At 40.0% G+C, this 17,651-nt stretch overlaps 1 protein-coding gene and 1 long non-coding RNA gene across 3 annotated transcripts in view; one reads left to right on the top strand and one right to left on the bottom strand.

Moving 5' to 3' along the window:
- The first annotated feature begins 13 nt into the window (after positions 1–13).
- LOC135298606 (uncharacterized) lies at positions 14–8,623 on the top strand. 2 transcript variants are annotated; one of them, XR_010360631.1, is made up of 3 exons: positions 14–266; positions 576–4,934; positions 8,448–8,623. It is a non-coding gene; the product is annotated as an uncharacterized LOC135298606 (long non-coding RNA). The 2 variants fall into 2 exon arrangements; XR_010360630.1 differs by lacking the exon at positions 8,448–8,623 and having other exon boundaries at positions 33–266; positions 576–1,294; positions 2,142–2,626.
- The window catches only part of USP53 (ubiquitin specific peptidase 53), a 28,447-nt gene continuing 13,365 nt past the window's right edge, over positions 2,570–17,651 (bottom strand). The window contains exons 8-16 of the mRNA XM_064416365.1: positions 17,349–17,495; positions 16,648–16,797; positions 16,266–16,437; positions 15,499–15,648; positions 14,733–14,876; positions 13,622–14,348; positions 11,590–11,663; positions 6,920–7,031; positions 2,570–6,153 (exon numbers count right to left, since the gene is read on the bottom strand). Coding sequence (XP_064272435.1) covers positions 5,157–6,153; positions 6,920–7,031; positions 11,590–11,663; positions 13,622–14,348; positions 14,733–14,876; positions 15,499–15,648; positions 16,266–16,437; positions 16,648–16,797; positions 17,349–17,495 — 2,673 coding nt within the window. The 3' untranslated portion in view covers positions 2,570–5,156. The remainder of the gene's footprint in view (positions 6,154–6,919; positions 7,032–11,589; positions 11,664–13,621; positions 14,349–14,732; positions 14,877–15,498; positions 15,649–16,265; positions 16,438–16,647; positions 16,798–17,348; positions 17,496–17,651) is intronic.

Raw genomic sequence — 17,651 nt, 5'->3', positions numbered from 1 at the left:
GCGCCGCACCCGGAAGAGCCGCTGGCGCCTGCGCGGTGGCGCCGCCGCCCTGCAGCTTTCCGCCGGGATGGAGGCGGCGGCGCGGCGGCGGCCGCGGGAGCCGGAGCGGCCGGAACGGGAGCGGGAGCGGGAGCAGGACGATGGTGGGCGGGTGATGTCACGGTCCCTGTCGGGACAGTCCTACTGGCTGGACCTGTGGCTCTTTATCCTCTTCGATCTGGCGCTTTTCCTGCTTATCTACTTGCTGCCCTGAGGGCGCGGCCCAGGTGAGGAGCGGCGTTCGGGGGGCGGTCTGTCCGTCTGTCGGTCGGTGGGCCCTGAGGGACTGTGTCGCCTGGAGGAGCGGGACCCTGGGAGCAGCCTTGGCGTTCCCACAGCCCCGCCTCACACGGCCTCGGGAGCGCAAATGCCTCTCAGGAAACTGGGAGCTGATTCCCAACCACCGCCAGCTTTATTGATTTGTTCGAGAGGTTCATTATCCGCTCTTTGTTCGGGAGGTGTGACTGATGCTCCTGACATGTCAGTGTGTCCGGACGGGCTGTGGAACGTAACCAGCCCTTTCCTGTTCCCCGCAGGGCCAGGGCCGGCGGGGGAATTCTCACCTATTTCGCACCTTCTGAACACAGGCAGTGGAAGAGCGGGAGCGTCCGTGCGGGATAAGCAGCGGGGAACACGACTCCACTTGAGGAGGCACGGTTTTGTACTGTACCCTGATCCGTCTCTGTGTCACAAGTGTCACTGCTCGGGTCCTGCCGGTGTCCTGGGCTGTGCCTTAGAGCTCCCGCAGCACAGGCTGAGCGTGCCTTGTGATCGTGCCTGGGGGTTTGTTGGGCAGAAATGGAAGTATGCGCTGAAAGGACACCCTGCAGAGGGGCTGAGAGTAAAACCCAGCTCTCGTGTACACTGAAGATATGGCTCAGACCTGTTCCCTCAACAGATGAAGCTTGGCCAGCTGTTCTGCTTCCAAAAAGCTAATTCTGATGGGTTGATGCTGGTTGGGTTTCTTATTATACCTTTCTCTGTTTTTTCTTTCTTTACCTTCAGCAGTTACTGAGCACTCTCAGACTCAGTATTTATTGATATAAATATATACATATATAAACATGTCAGTGTTTAACCCAGCAGCAGTGTCCTGTCCTCACTTACTGATTAAGATAAATCAGGTTCTGATTGCCTTGCTGAAACTGTGAAGGAGGAGCTTACAAGAGCAGCCTTGAGTCACTGGCAGATGACACATAAAGATCCCTCCTCCTCCTCCTCACCACCCATGGATGGTATAAGTAGACAGTGACAGGTAATTAAAAGGTTTCAACATCAATTTCCTCTGTCTCACTAGAAGGAGACTTTCAAACTTGTATTAAAGGGAGGAGTCTCTTGCAGTCTTTGGAGAAGGAAACAGAAGCTGAGCACATGGAGTGAGCTTTTTGCCAGGGCTGGGTTGGGGGAAGACAGTTTGCAAGCTTTGGATGAAGGGTGTTCAGTTTACTTTAGCATTTTTCCCTTGGGAATACAAATTTCTATTTCTGAGAAGTACAATCCATGCTTGGTGGCTGTTTTGTTTGTTTTTTTTTTTCAGAAGTACATGTAACAAAATAACTGGATTGCAGAGACTTGGAACCACAGAGTGGTTCAGTGTCTTCCCACACAATAAATGAAAATGGACCAGGATGAGGTTAAATAGGATTGGGGATGCAAAAATAGACAGCTGCTCTTTCCTTTTATTTTTATTCCATTGTGAAGGCAGCTTTGCTCTTGGCAGTGGTTTGTTTCATGTGTCAGCCCTGTGCTGTAAGAACAGAGCTGCTGTGCCCTGCTGGCATTTATCATCGTGGCAGCTGGCACCTGTGAGAGCAGAGTGGGTTCAGGGATCTTGACTCAAGGTGCACAGGAACCCTGCATTCTCACAAACACCACACTGGCCATTCCAGTTTTTCAATGAGGCCATTACAGACAAGCTCACTACCTTCACTACCTTTTTTTAACCCCCTTCAGGCATGATATCACAAGTGAAAGCCCCAGTGAACTAAAAGACTGTAATGTTACTCCATTTATTTTTGATAAGGAAGACAGGTGAGATTTAAAGGCTTAGTAAATAGAATTTCAAGATATCTTCAACTGATTTAGTTTTTTCCTTCAACCAGATCTGACATTAAAGGTTTTGCTTATCTAGGAAGAGTTAAGAGCTAACAAAGTGCTGCTGTGGGCTCCAGCTGTTCCATAGGCACATGGAGCTCCTAAGTACAGAGATCCAGGTAAATTCTGCTTATCCCTAGTAAAGATAGTAAGGTAGATTGTGTATCTGTCAATCACTTGTCACCAGGTCTGTGGGATTATGGTATAAAAATGGCTTTATGCATTTCATAGCTGTTTGAAAAGTTTAAACTATTTAATAGCTTTATGAACAAATACTTCAGAACATGAATTTTACTGTTCAGAAAAGATAACCAAACCACCATCTCACCAAAAACTTTCAACCATCAGTTAGCAGCATTATGTGTTGTGTTAAAAATGTAGTTCTGGAAAGCCAACCTTTTTTCTTAAACACGAAACACAAAAAGAACAGACAACAAAGATTTTAAATTTTTATCTTGATGTTTTGAACAAGTAGAACTTTGCAAGTAAATAATTCTAAAGACTGAAAAATATATTAATTACAAGACTCGTTAATATCTTTACTGTTACAAAAATTCTCTAGGCTCTTATACAAATCTATAGCTGGGGGGACATTTATAAAAAAATAAATAGGCACCCTAGGTAAGTTCAAACGAGTTATCACATATTAGTTAGCAAATATTACATACATACATACATGGAGTGCAGAGGCAAATATAAAAATGAAGGTGCCTTGATTAGCTGTCTGTTTAACCATGAAATAGCTGGTAAACGTGGGTCACAGAGGAAACTGTCGGGTGAGATTGCTCCAAGCTAAGCAAGGAAACTGAAGTACACCTAAGTTACTGCAGCTGTTCAGAGAGGAGTGCACCAGTTGTGCTTACTGGGAGCAGAGTTCATTGGTATCAGTCAGAGGCATTCATATTGCTTGTGGTACACAAGTATCAACATTGCTATGCATGTTTAAAAATAAGTGTTCTAACATCATTCACAGTTGTTGCTGTGCTATCCATACATAAAAATACTGTCATTTCAAATACAAGATTTTTTTTTGTTTTTTGAAAAACATAATTTTACAAATTATACATTATTTACAAATTCCAATAATCATGGTTTTTACATAGGTATTAGAGGACAGTTGTACTTAACTGGCTATGTATATTGTGTAACATGGCTAGATGAACTAGAAAAGTTTGATTTACAGGTTCTGAAATCTCTCTTAAAAATATTACAATAGGAATCACCCAAGTTCTTACATTTTTAGTGTTCTTCTGTAGTCAATTTTCCTACAAAAGGATCTTTGATTATGTTGCTGTTTATTAGCAGCCATACAGAAACATGCATAGCATTTTCACTATAAATTCTAGAATTCATTTTTTCCCCCAAGTGCTACAACAGATTTTGATCAAGAAGGTAGAAAGGTTAATCTGAGATACCTGGTTTGTTGCATATATATAATGTTCCAGTTCTACTGTAAGGTACGTGTTACTTAAAAGAAAAAAAAACCTGACCTTGCCACAGAATAACCAAAGCTACTGTTTAAATGTTTGCCTTGGATAATTGTGCTAAACAATTGCCATCATTTGGTTGAAGCACTAAACACATGTACATAAGGTTATAAACATGAAAAAAAAAAGCTTTTCTGATGTATTATTTTCATAATAAAAGGCATTGATGTTTAGGTGTAATCAGCAGCACCCCAAGTTAACACTCCAATGTGAATAATGGAAAAATTTTACCTGTTTAGGTTGTGCCAGGCTTTGCTATGCTGCCTCAGCACTCAGTAGATGGTTCTGTGCATTGATTTAACTAACCAGATAAAAGCCAAATAAATCTTCCTCCTTGTTACTGAGAGAAGTCAGGTTAACAAAAGACAAGGTAAATTCCAGAGCTGCCAAAACTGGATACAGAGTGACAGAGCAGAGAAGGAGGAAGCTCTTCTTTCCATGCCCCCTTAGCCACCAGCGTGGCTGCACATTCAGCCTGACCTGCCAATGCAGACCATATCCATGTATAGGACTGATCCAAATGGGAAAACATGTTAGTAAAAAAAAAATTCGAGAAAAAAAATCAAATGTGTGATCCCCATGAACCAAAAGGTCAAAGCTGGAAAAAAGGGGGAGTTTAATAAATAGCAGCATTGACTTTGCATGCAATTGTAGGATAAGTCAGAACTGAAAGTAAGTACTTCTAAAATGTTACAAAATTCATCTCTCATACTTGCATAACTCTATTTAAAATTAGCATCCTATTCTGTTATACTGGTTTGTAACTTGTTAAGTTAAATTTAATAAGTTAAAGTATACAGCTTAAAGGATGAACAAATCTGATAAATGTGTTTAAAAACGTACACTAACAGAGCAGAGGTATTAATAGGAAAGCATTACTGCAGTTTACTTCAATTCCCTTTGAAAGTCTAATTTAACACTTACAAACCAAAACGGTTTTTAAAGGAGTATTATTATTAAGGCTTTTCAAATAAAAAATAAATCCTCTGGGTAAACTTGCATTAAAGACACTTGAAGGTTTGTGAAAGCACAGACTGGGAGACATGGCTTGAAAAAACCATGTCACCTCCTGCTACCTCTGAGGATAAATACTGCTCTGTTATGACTTCATGTACTGCATTAGTTGTGGTAGCATGCTTATCCCTTTTGTTAGTGTAAGAACAGTGACCACAGTCTGAAGGAGCACTTCTCACACTGCAGCTAGCCACATCTCGCAGAGTTAGTAACATCCAGCTGATCCTGCTGCTGCAGGGTGTGCACGCCCCAAGGGACCACACGGAATACAAACTGAAGAGGACAAGCTGAGTAACAGAGGTAAGCATTAAGGCAACTAGAGTAACAAATCCAAGAACCACAAGTTTAGCACCTCTTCTCGTTGCCTCTATTTGCATATTTGTTTGAACAGTCACAGCTCCCAAGCAAGTGCAGTCAGCTGGGTACCTGGTCATCACACACACACAGAGATTTGAGGTTGTGTCCCTTTACAGACTAGAGGAAATGCTGAAGTCAGGTCCAGGTGTGGGCTTCTTGGAGAATCTATCGACTGCAGTGTATTCCTTCTGCATTTGCCTTGTACCTCTGTTCAGGGATGGGATGCCTGGGCTCTAGAGTGGCGGGGTATGTGGCATTCAGATCTACTGCAGCCGCTGAAGAATGCTTCTCCTTGTGGAAGCTTCCACTCTCTGTGAAATACAGCTTGGGTCTCTGGTGGTACTTCAGCCTGTAGGTGTCAGTCATGCAGCTGTCTACGGAGAAGTAAGTGGTCAGGGACACGCTGTCGTTCCCATCTGCACAGGCAGGGCTGGGTCCCGTGTGACGAGATCCTTTCTTCAGCATGTTCTCAGACACGGTCCAGAACTCATTAACTGATAAGCGAGGCGGAGAATCCGGTTTGTGAACGAACACTTCGTTCCCTGGAAAGGGCTCTTTAAGCCTTTGTTCAGCTGGAACCGCGCTTGCTTCTGCTGCGGGTTTTGAAGGTGCACCTGTTTGCCTTAATGGACTATTTCGCAACGCTTCCGTCGATTTCACCTCTGCTACCGAGTTATTCTCTGATCCTGCCAAAGTGCTCAGAGCGTATTTCTTCGGGGGTAAGGGGGGAGGAATGTTCTGGTACACGGCTTCAGGCACCCAGAGGGGATCCGCCCTCCGGAGCCCCGAGTGCTCAGCGGGAGGGGCGGGCGGCACCGCCGGCCTTTCCGGCAGGCCCTGAGGCACGCAGGGCACCAGCCCCACCTTGGCACCCGGAGTGTGGTGGGCCAGACTTCTCGTGTGGTGGGACTGCGGCTGGGCTGGGGGGGGAAAGTCGCTGTGGATGGGCCTCCTGCCACAGGCATTGTCTGGGAAGGGGTGGGGCACACTGTCCGCGCAGTACAGGGGCACGTTCAGCTTCTCCAGCCTCTCTGCGTGAAGCCACTCGCAGGGGTTCGGCTCGTTTGCCTTGCTCCTGCTGTCTGACTTCACAATCTCTTTGACAGCTGGCTGGAGAGCTGATGATGGGAAAAATTTCCTGTTCGGCTCAGGCATTTCAGCTCTAAAATACAAAACCACACAGGATGTGAGTACCCATAAAAACACATGAAAAGACTCAAATACCAGGGGTTTTTTCAAATACAGCTTTGGTAAAACTGCTGAAATACTCAAACTGACAAGAGAGTTAGGATGTGTTCAATAGGATACAGCCCTTGGAGTTGGAGTTGTATTAAATTACTCCAGAATTTCTTTCATTTGAAATGTAAGTGTGCCCCAAGAAAGTAAGATAAATTCCTTCAACATTCAAGACTAGGTCAAATATGACCTCTGCTCTCTTCTAAATATCCTTGTGACTCTGATACATCCATTTTTCAAATACTGGATGCTACTTTAAGTTGATACATTTGTATTTACATTCTTCATTTTTAGGAGATACTGAGTTCTTAGAGTTCATATTAGAAACAACAAGATACAGCAGTAGTTTCTAAACACAAATTAATTCTTCCCCCCCTTCCAGACAAACCTTTCAAAGCTTTATGGGGTGACTGCACTAACCACAAATTGGTTAATCACTGCATGTTGCATATAATTCCAAACAGTAAAATGTTAAAGTCCTCTCTTTCTGGTAAGATGGTTTCAAACCATCTAAGCTATTTGGTGACACTGTCAGCATCAAAATTAAAGACAGAGAGAATTTAGACCCATCAATTATGCAAAATTTAAATATTGAGTGCCTTAACTTATCAATGCTTAATATTGACCATTGTAACATAACAAAAATCAGTATTTCTTAAACTATTACAGAGGAAGATGCCAGTACTGGTTACCTCTTTACTGGAGGACTGGGCACCTGCAAATGTAATTCTGTTGGGAAACCAACATGAGGATGAGGTCTGTAGTTAACTTCAGGATTGATCTGGTCTTTCCTCAAATCTGGGGCTAGAAAAGGAAATATTTCAAAATTAACAGATGTACAGTCCAATTCCTCAGACATTACAGAAACAAACGAAATACAGCAGGACAATCTCTTTCAAGAGTTGAGATTAATCAAAATAACCAATAGGTAATTATCACAATTTTTGAGTCCCATAGACATGCTTTCAAGATCACCTTAATATTTAATCTGGCTAAAAGCAAAGTTTGAAAGGAAGCTTTTCTTAAAAGGGTGTTTATTCAAACATCAAAGTAATTTAAATGACAAAATAAGAACTATTAACTTCTAAAAATTCATTTTGTGTTACAATAATTAAATAGAATTAATGCAGCAGATGGTGGCTGGTTTAGGTTGTTCTGTTTTTTGTGGGTTTTAACAGCTGAAACCCTAGAGCAGGCTGTAAGGCTCACAGAGACACTGTCACCCACGTGCCCCAGACACACAGCACTGGGTGCCTGGGCCAGCACTACTGCACTCCCACTCCAGAAGCTCCTTTTATTCCCAGGCAAAGAATCATTCCCTGAAAATGCACAGTTTCTGAACAAGGCAGCTCCTAGTGAGCAGGAAATAAAGGAAGCATTGAAGTATTCGTGTCAACACCACAGCAAAAACACTCACTTGGCAAGTGACAAGCAGCAGCCTCTTTGTTTAGAGACACTCCAAGTCTTCCTAATGCCATGATTAGCCCATTAATATCAGTCACCTGCTCTGAAGCCACTCAAAGGAATGGCTTCTTATTTTTATCATTGCAATTATTAATACAATGGCTTATTTTGTCTGTGTACAGACTACACTCATAACTGCTACACCTATTTCACTTGTTATTTCCTTAAGTTTAAATATTTAAAGTTTTGGGACTTTAAACTCATGAACATGTGAGCTAAAACCCCAACAGCAGAGCAGAACTAAAGTGAAAACTTGGAGTGTTGCTGTTTGGGGATGCTCGTTTTGAGGGTCAATATCTGCCCTATGTTTAGGTGATGTGAGACTAAAGACATGAAGTCTTTGATGGAAAACGTAGGTAGTAGAGGCTAAAAGCAGCACACAGCAATGGAAAATAAGTGATAAAAAGGTCACAATAAACAATACCACAACCTTAAAAATAATATTTATGGGAAAATATTCTTACTGAATGAGCCCATGCAAGGGACAAGTAATTAACCTTTCAAAAGCGCCTGTGTGCCACGGAGGTGCCCAACAGTGAGCTAAGCAGCAGGGAGGTAACATTTCACACACAAACATTCCTTCTGCTGCAGGCTGCGATGATTTTCCCTCCAAGCCCCACTCCCGGAGGAGCCGGGAGGCGGCAGCAGAGGCCAGCGAGCGCCTCCTCGGGCACATCCAGCCGCGCCAGGTGCTCCCTGCCCGCGGAATTCCAGCGAGCTTAAAAATAGATGTGTTCTTTTCCCTCCTGCTGACAGGACAGCCATGCACGGTTAAAACCAGACGCCGGCTCGATTGGGAATTTTGGCTCTACGTTCTCTGCAAACCTAAATATGGGACACACGAGCCCTGCTCAGCTGGAGCCCGGCATCCTTATCAATGAGTCATTAAGAGTGAGCAATAAATGAAAGGTAATTGTGTTCTGACATGTAAACCGGTCTGCTTTTAAGATTTACAGACATCTATTTTCACATCTGGGTAGTCAATCAAGATTTTCAAGAGATTAACATCCATTCTACAGGTAGGACTAATCCCACAGGTAGGACCGGCCAGGTCTTGTCTGACAGATCTCCATTTATGCAGAACATGTGCAAAAATCTACCAAGTCCTGGTTCTGTGGGGAAAAAATCCCAAATGAAAATAAATACAAATCCCAAAAGAAAATAAATACAAAACCCTTACAAAAGCCTCCAACAAAAGCTCAACTCCACATTCAATTCTACTTCCTCGTTATGGGTTTTAACTGCATATTTCCTGGAATTTTTTTTAAGATTTCCTAAGTTGTCAATAAAAAACCCAGCAACAAAGTAGAATACTTATTGTAACAAATATCTGTGGGCAAATTCATCTCTCTTAGCCCAGACACTTTCTGTATTCAGTTGAAATAAAAGGCAAACTTATTGGAAGTTTTTGAAATGTGGAATCACAGCCTCTCAGTCAAAGAAGTAAGTATGTTATAACTTATCCAAAATGGGAGTACTGTTTCTGAAATACAGTGAGCAGTCATCTTTTTAAAAAAGTTTTTAAAATCCTTCTATTTTAGAAACTTTACTTTTAGAGCAACATTCAGTTGCAAAACCTTTCATAGGTATCTTTATTTTATCATTTAAAGACACTCCAGTCAAACCTTTATTTGTTTCTCTTTCATGGTAAGTAAACTAAGTAGCCACAAAGCTTTAATTCTCTACTCATTTCTTTAAACTTGACATTAATGTACATTGACTGCACCACAAGGGTAAGAACTGGATTTCCTTAAGAGCAGTTGCATGTTTTAAATTATTACTATAAATGTACAGTTTTCCTAAGCATATGAGCTGTCTTTTTCAGTTGTGGTTGGTTTGTGGAGTTTTCTGAAGTGACACATAAGCAATGGCAATTTGGATTCTTCTTCACATACTAACCACACCTTCAAAATGATTCTAGATTTCAGTTTGAGTTGTCTCATGCTATTGAACTGAACAATGGGAAAACCATTAAAACACAATGGGAAAAAAACCATGAAAATTAGTAATCTTTCTTTAACTTGCAGAACAGGAGGTTGGAAATTTTGCACTCACACTGCTCATGTCTCAGGTTCTTTGTGCTCAAAAAAAATTTTGCCTCCTCAGCTCACCAAGTTCAAACTTCATAAACACAAAGGGATTAATATAAATCATGGATATTACCTCTGCTTACTCAATATTCACATTTTCCTGCCAAAATGTGACCACACAATTTAGGGACTGGCTTTGTGGGACCTTTGCTTCAGTACTACAGTTATCCACTACTTACTGCCCATGTAAGGAGCAGCCACTTGCTCTCCTAATTACTGTGTGATCCAGTGTTTCCATCTTTATAATGTTCTGACAGTGAGTTTATTTTTGTTAAGTCAGGGACAGAATGCCTCAAGTGCTGAACAGTAGCCTCATTCAGCTCCAGTAAAAAACAAGGAGCTGGTAAAGCACAATTATACAAATGGTGGGCATAATTAGAAGTCCAACATTATTTCCATAAGAAGTTTTCCACACAAGAAAACCACTCGTATTTTTTTTGGAGTTGCCGTGAGAGCCTAACACAGATTTCTTACATTTCATTCCTCTCTCAGAAAGGACTGAGCACTTGTTTTTTAAAGTCCTATTTTCTGGTATTTACCTACCAATCCATGTTTCGTTCATCGTATTCAGAGATGGAACACAAGGTAACACAACTGATACCTGTAAGTGACTGCTGTTGTCCCTTCTAAAGGTGTCCTGACACAGTTTTTGACAGGCCCAAAACTGAGTCCCAATAAATTCTTAACCTCACATAAATGTAAAATTATCAAATTCTTCAGATCTCTTTTTGGTCCATGGATCACTTCCATTAGAAGTATTATTTTCCAAAATGGAGCTCAATACATGCGTTTTTTTAATAAAAACCTATTTAACAATTAGTTACTGAATTAGAATAATTGAATAGGTGGGATCCTATCGTCAATTTCTTTAGGATATCTTGGAGAGTCACATGAAATCACTATACTTTTTAAAAGAAAATGTAGGATGCATGTTGAAAGCTTTAAGTATTCTTAAGTACTCTCTCCAGAGAACAATTCATTGCTTTAGCCCACTCATTTTTAATTCCTAAATAGAATTTTAAGTATTTTTCACTGTGTTTTTTCCCCTTTTTCCTATCCAGCTGTGTTTGATAAGAATGGTATAGTACAGAACTAAAGCAGATTAAATGTCATGCAAATCAAATCTTTGCATTCCATGGTACTCATTTTTTTTCTTGGGTTTTTTGTTTCTTTGTTTTGGATTGTCAAAATAAACAAATATAAAATTAGTTCTCTTTCTGCACTAAAAAATAAATTAGAATAAGGACAGAAAAGGTAGAAGTGGCATGGCAATACCCCCACCCCCACTTTAAGTCCTAGGAGAAACTATACTATACATTATTTGAAAAGAAGTATGATATCTATAAAAATCAAATGTTTCCTGAGGAAGTGGCCTAATATTTATTGCCCCTCTTTGTACAAGCACCCTCCCATTGTTTCAACAACAGCAGATAATGATTTTGGCTGGCCTCAGGCTGACCTATAATATTTATAAGCCAAGGCATTTATCAACTTTATAAAACCCCAGCAGACATATTAGTATGTAAAAGGAAGTAGACTTCCTTATTACAAGTGTTTCTTCCTGATACTGCTTCATATCTAGGAGGAAAACAAATGGTGCCACAGTCCACCCAGACATTTTAAAAAAAAAGTCTTGCTTAGTATTCACCAAGAAATCTCCTAGAAAAGCTTCTGGGGAAACCACAGGGAGTGAACCAAATTACCATGTCATCTCTGTAAGGGATGTTTGGGTTTTGGGGCTGGGGGAAGAGAAATTCTGGTATATCTACAATAGTTTTTGAAAACTTAATTTTTCTATGGGTTCTTACCATGGAAGCTTCTGTTCTGCTGGGGTACTGAATGTACCACACTGTCAGCTTTTTTGGTTGGCAAGTTCTGTTCACTGTAAAAGAAGCATCTATGTGATTACAGCATTGAAACTGTTCAACAGACACCACTGGTCATCTAATCCAATTTCTTTGTAGGTATAAATATCTTAAGTAAGTGTAACCTGTTAACCAACATTCCATCTTGTCCGTTTTCCTAATTTGATAATTTGCTATTCATTAATTCTTTGTTTTGATAACAAGTATTATTCTAAGTTGTGATTGCCACTTGGTATCTCATTCATAGGGATTTTAATTTCATTTTTCCCCCCTCAAACTGGAATAGAACTGGAAGATCACAGCTACAAACCCAAAAGGAGAGAAAAAAAAATCAGGATTTACTAAATCTTGCTGGTTTAGATAAGCAGAAAACATGCATTACTAATCCAGATAGGGAGCTAACAAACTCTGCCAATTTCTACCTTTTACAAAAGCAAGGTAGGGGAGAAGATACATGGGGGCAAAAGTTCACTTTAAAAAAAAACCCTGTTATTGAAAGGACAGGAAAACAAGAAAAATACTGAAAGAAATATGAAGAATGGAAAACAGTAAAATTTCCACTTTCTGAAAGAACTTTCAAGTAATTAATTTGTACTTTTGGGGGTTTATGAGACAGAGTCTGAAAGGTTAGCAGGGAAGTAGTACGTACTAGTAGTTTAACTAGTAGGTTAAACTGCCAGCCAGTTGAAATTACCAGTCATATAAAGCATTTCTGGAAGTCCCAGGAAGTCAGTTGTATTTTGATAAAATACGTTTCTCTCTTTCTTTGGCATTGTTTTTTAAACAACAATATAAGCAGCCTCTTAACGAACTACACTATTTGAAATTTACCATATTCTTCTCTCTCACAAAATGACACAACTGGGTGCTCCATTGCCTCTTGGGCATGCTTAAAATGAGACAATTTCAACTGTGCAAAATCACTGTTTGAGCAACTATCAAACACTGAAAATACAACCATGAGCTGGAGTAGCTTTATACATAATTATGTCATTAACCAATAAAAGCCTATCAGGTGTTTGCATACTGGGATTTTGTACAGTTTGGTGGGAGGGAAAGCATGGGACAAAGGGGAGAATGGCAAATAGCAGGATATGAAAGGGCCTTGACCTTTCTCTTTTCCTGTGAAATAAGTTGCCATGAAAGTATATGTCTGAAAATTTTGTTTGGATCTAGCAAATCAGATCTATCAAAGAGATTTGGGCTTGGGCTCCCAACCGTGCTCTTCCATTTTATGGATACAAACAAGATTTGAAAGAAGAATGAATGGGTTTTAGAAGGATCTACATTCCACACACAGTTTGAGATACACAATACTGAAAACTGCATGTGGAAGGATTATAACTTCCTATTTCAAGCATCACATAAATTTAAGTTGGAATGGACCTCTTGAGATCATCAAGCCCAACAAGTTTTAGTAATTTCACACTTTTCAGCAATGATTTATTTCAGACAGGTCAATCAATTACCAAGTGTTCAATACATATCTGAGGTGATCTAGAAAACTGAATTTCTGCACTATGACTGGTAATAGCACCCAAGATTCACCTAGTGCCATTCCCATCTCCTTGTCAGGGCCTGAACCGATGTTACAGGTGTGATCAATGTGGACACTCTACTGTTTCATAGCAGATAGAAAGTTACACACAGTCTAAAAATCTTGTAAGTAAAGAAGTGTAGCAATTACTACAAATGAACACACCCTGCCCCTCAGCAGGGCTTAGCAGTTCTGGCTCAGTGCCTCAGTAACTGGCTCAGTGCCTCCCAAAGAGAACCAGAGTGAAGGTAAATTGAACACTTAATTGCCCACACCCTTATTTCTAGATACACTTTAGCTTTCCACATACCTGACTTCAAGCAAGTTTCAAAGCATGTTTTCCTGGGTGGTTTTGGTTTTGAAGAACACACAAACATTAGAACAGGTTATTTTTTCCATAAATACAACCTATACAAGCTCTAAGAGAACTAGCATTACCTGCAGGAAGCACTGTCCTTCACATTCTTGGCATCTGCTGTATTGATTCCTTCAATTACAGGGGAGTCTGGATTTGCAGAGCCGTTGCTGATATGGTCACTGCTTTCATACCCAGATTCTGTCCTCTGAATTTGCCAGTTATCACCATGGATTTTTCTCTCTGTAAATCCCTTGCTTTTTTCAGCATTCCCTTTTCCCTCAGAATCCAGTGAACTTCGACTTCCTGTATCCTGTTTTGTCTCATCTTCATATATAGTCATTAAACCTTTCTGCATTTGGTTCTCCTTGGGCCAGTGGTTAAAGCCCCGCTCCTTTTCGTGCTTAGATTTACTACTCAGGTTTGCTTTGTGCTTTGGGCTGTGTTGCTTTTTCTCAGTCTCACTGAAAATGCTGTCTACATTCAGTGTCTCTCGCATTGGTTTCCAACCTTTACTCCTGCTCCTCATACTTCCTTTGTCCCTGGAGTCTTGGCTGGTGTCCGTGTCGTAGCCAGTGACGCCATCGGTCCGAGTCCTTGTCACTGGTTTCTCCCCTGCAGGAGAAGGTTCTGCTTTGTTTGATCCAAGCACATGTGCAGAAAGCTTTGCCTGGTGAGGTGCCTGGCTGTCGTGCTTGTAGGGGCCCCTTCCCTGGCTGCTGTAGATCCGCTGATCCGTGCAGTGCCTCAGTCCATTCCCAACTGGAGGAGACCCCGACTTAGCACTGGAACGGTCCTCCCCAATCAAGTCTTACAGGAACAAAAACAAAAAAAGTTCCATTACAGTTCTTGTTAATGTTTCATAGAATGATTCGTGTTTGAATGGACTTCAATGATCATCAAAGTTCCAGCTGCCCTGCCACAGGCAGGACACCTTCCACCACACCAGGTTGCTCAGAGCCCCATCTAACCTGGCCTTGAACACTTCCAGGGTGGAAGCAGTCATTTAACTGATATTGTTCAATGTTTCTTACAGTATCTCTACAAATCCAGTATGTATCTTAGAATACTGAAAACTGGGAAAGTCTGATCTTACAGTATGTTCTCTTAAAAGGGGAAAAAATCTGCACAAGCAGCATTGATGCTAAAAATTATTTAATCCATTGATTCTCTGGTTATATTTTTAAAATGTACCTCTTTGTCTCCCAGACTCTTTCCTTGGTCCTCTGTCCACATCTTTCCGTAAAGATGTGAAGTTTTTCATGTCAGCAGCTTTCTGGGCACACTCTCTGGATAAATCCTTTAGCCTGTCCTTTTGCTCGCTGTATCCTAACTTGGCTGAAAAAAAATACTTGTTGTCAAACATCCTTGCTCAAAAGTCATTCATCACCAAAACACACCACCATATTAATGGACAGTAAGATTTAGTTTTTAGTGTTAGGACCACTTAAACTGACTAATATTTGACACAAATTAAGAGCGTGAGATTTCTTTCCAACCATAAGATCAAGTCCATTAACATACAGGACTACAAATCATGCTGATATCACAGAATTGCTGGGGAAAAGGGTCCCTCAAGTAGCCAGTGACCAACAGAGCCACACCTTGGTCTCAGGTCACTAATGTGCCTTTTAATCTGCAACATCACTGGAAAGCTTGAGAGTGTTTGAGAAATGGAACAAGGCCTCAAGAGCCACTTCAGTTAAAGAATAACAAGGGTAATAAATATTCTGCATTTACAGCTCTCTGGAAAAGTTAACATTCTGTGGCAGATACTCAGATATTACTTAAACATCAAGAAAATCTTTGAATAACAACTGAGTCAATTAAGGAATTTTTTTCCCCTCAGAAATAGTTCTAGTCCTGATGTTAGAACCCACCTGAAATGCAATCAACTGAAATGCTTCGTAATAAGACATATCTGGTTTGGTTTTTGGGGGTGGTAGTAGGGAATACACACCTGGGCCTCTACCACCACTTGCTTGAATATGGCTTCTACTGAATGCTGGATTATCTGGCTGAAGTTTTTTATTACTCCTTTGATTAGTGGAATCTCCAATTCCATTCTCTTTCATGTGGTCTGATTTAGTAGCAGGATGCTTTTCAAATCCTATCAAACAACATATTCATCTTTAGAAATAAAAATCTTCCTAATTTAAATTTCCACTATATAAAATATTAAAAAGAGAGAAAGCTTTTTCATTCTGGATTAAAAAGCCAGAAGAGAAACATCAGCAAAAGCACACTACATTTCAATAGACCAGGCAATAAGGTTCTGTAATATTTTATATACTGCCATATTTATAGTGGTAACCTGCAGTGAAACAGGGTCCTCAATTCTTAGCTCCCTGAAGTAATCTATGTTCTTTTGCTACACATGATGTGAAGAATAGCATGTCAAATTCAATCTGCCTTTTATTTAAGTACCTTGCAAGTTTTGCATAGCGTGAAATTTAAAAAGCCAACCTGAGACAGCAGTACAAATCAGAGAACCAGAAGATTGGATTCTTTTTCTCATTACCCTTTAGTCTCAATTTGTATCCCCTTATTAACAGGTCTAATACTGAGTATACACACTAATCTCTTTTCTTTTGAGACTCTTTGGACAATGATTGATAAAAGTATTTCAGAACAAAGTAGCCAATCCATTTTTTCTTCCTTTATAATGCCCATTTCAGAAATACAGCTGATACTGTTATAAAAAAAAACAAACATATTTCTAATTACCCAGGTCTTCTCCATTTCCTCCTGCTGCTTTGCATTGAGACCAGTGAATAATCTGCTTTGGTGCATCTTCTGGAGACACAGCTGTGCCATCTGGGTTAGCATAAAATAGCAGCAATGGCTGGAAGTGACACCGAATGCACCTGGACACCACATCTTTCCATTTTGTTCCAATCTGAGAAAAAAACAACAAAACAAAAACCCCAATCTTTATCAACATTGTTGAACCCAAATATGGAAAGAGTAATTTATTAAGCAAGAGACAACAAATGCCTAATTCCAAATGTACACGAAGCTACAACATTTTAGCACTGTGGTTTAAGTAAATTGCAACCAAAAGATAGAACTAGAATTGTAAGGGCTAAAAATCAGAACATCATCTTACCTCTTTTACATTAGCATCATCAAACAGCACCCATTTGCAGCTCTTGGTGTGAAAGGCAAAGGCACAGTAATGTCGGCTCGTGTAGCAAATCATTCCCACCAGAAAAAGCTCACTGTTTTTGGCATTTTCATCTGTAACCCTATAAAACAGCTGTAAAAATGATTACATATTTTAAAACACATGTAAAACACAGCTTCCACTCCCTAGCTACTGCTAGTATTTCACCAAGGCATCTGTTACTTAATGTCCTGCTGTATTATACAATTTTTCCTGAGCATAAATACTGATTTTTGCACTCACTATGTCTATTTTAACTTTTTTGGGGGGTTTTGTGTTTGAAGGAGTAAAGTATTAATGCTTTGGAATAATTCCACAAATTTCAAACTGAAAATTATATTCCTAGATTTTCAACTAGAAAGTCTCCTAGATTAATCTTTATACTTAGGGACAAAATACTTTCAACAGGACCTTTTCATCTCACAGAAACTACATCAAGCAGAGCACTATCAAGAACTGTAAAAGTAGACATAAACCTCATATATATATATATAAACTTGATGTCAATTTAAGTCGTGCTTATAAAAAATACATATGAATATTTCTATTATATTAAATATATTTATTATATATTCACATAAGCATAAAATAAAAGGTAAAATTAAATTCTAGAAAAAGCAAAGAGTAAGTTTGAGGTCAGATACCCCTGGAAGATAAAGTTGTGTTGCCAGATTCCGCATAACCTCTTCTGTCAGGTCAGAGTGTTCTGAATCCCAGACCAAACCGATGGTAACAATCTCAGGACAATTCATAAGAACACGACGAATTTTTATTTTTTGACCACAATTACTCTAGAAAAAAGGAAACAAACACCATGATGGGAAGGAAAACAAAAGTATTTAAAAATTGGAAGTCCAAAGGTGAGTCACTACACAGGAATTAATTCAAAATAAACAACTGCAAAGTCTTGAATCCCAAAATTTACTTATGGAGTTTGTTCCTAACAA

The sequence above is a fragment of the Passer domesticus genome, chromosome 4 (assembly GCF_036417665.1).
Source record: "Passer domesticus isolate bPasDom1 chromosome 4, bPasDom1.hap1, whole genome shotgun sequence".
NCBI classification, from domain to species: Eukaryota; Metazoa; Chordata; class Aves; order Passeriformes; family Passeridae; genus Passer; species Passer domesticus.
The sequence above is the reverse complement of the archived record's forward strand: the minus strand, read 5'-3'. Positions and strand labels throughout refer to the sequence as shown.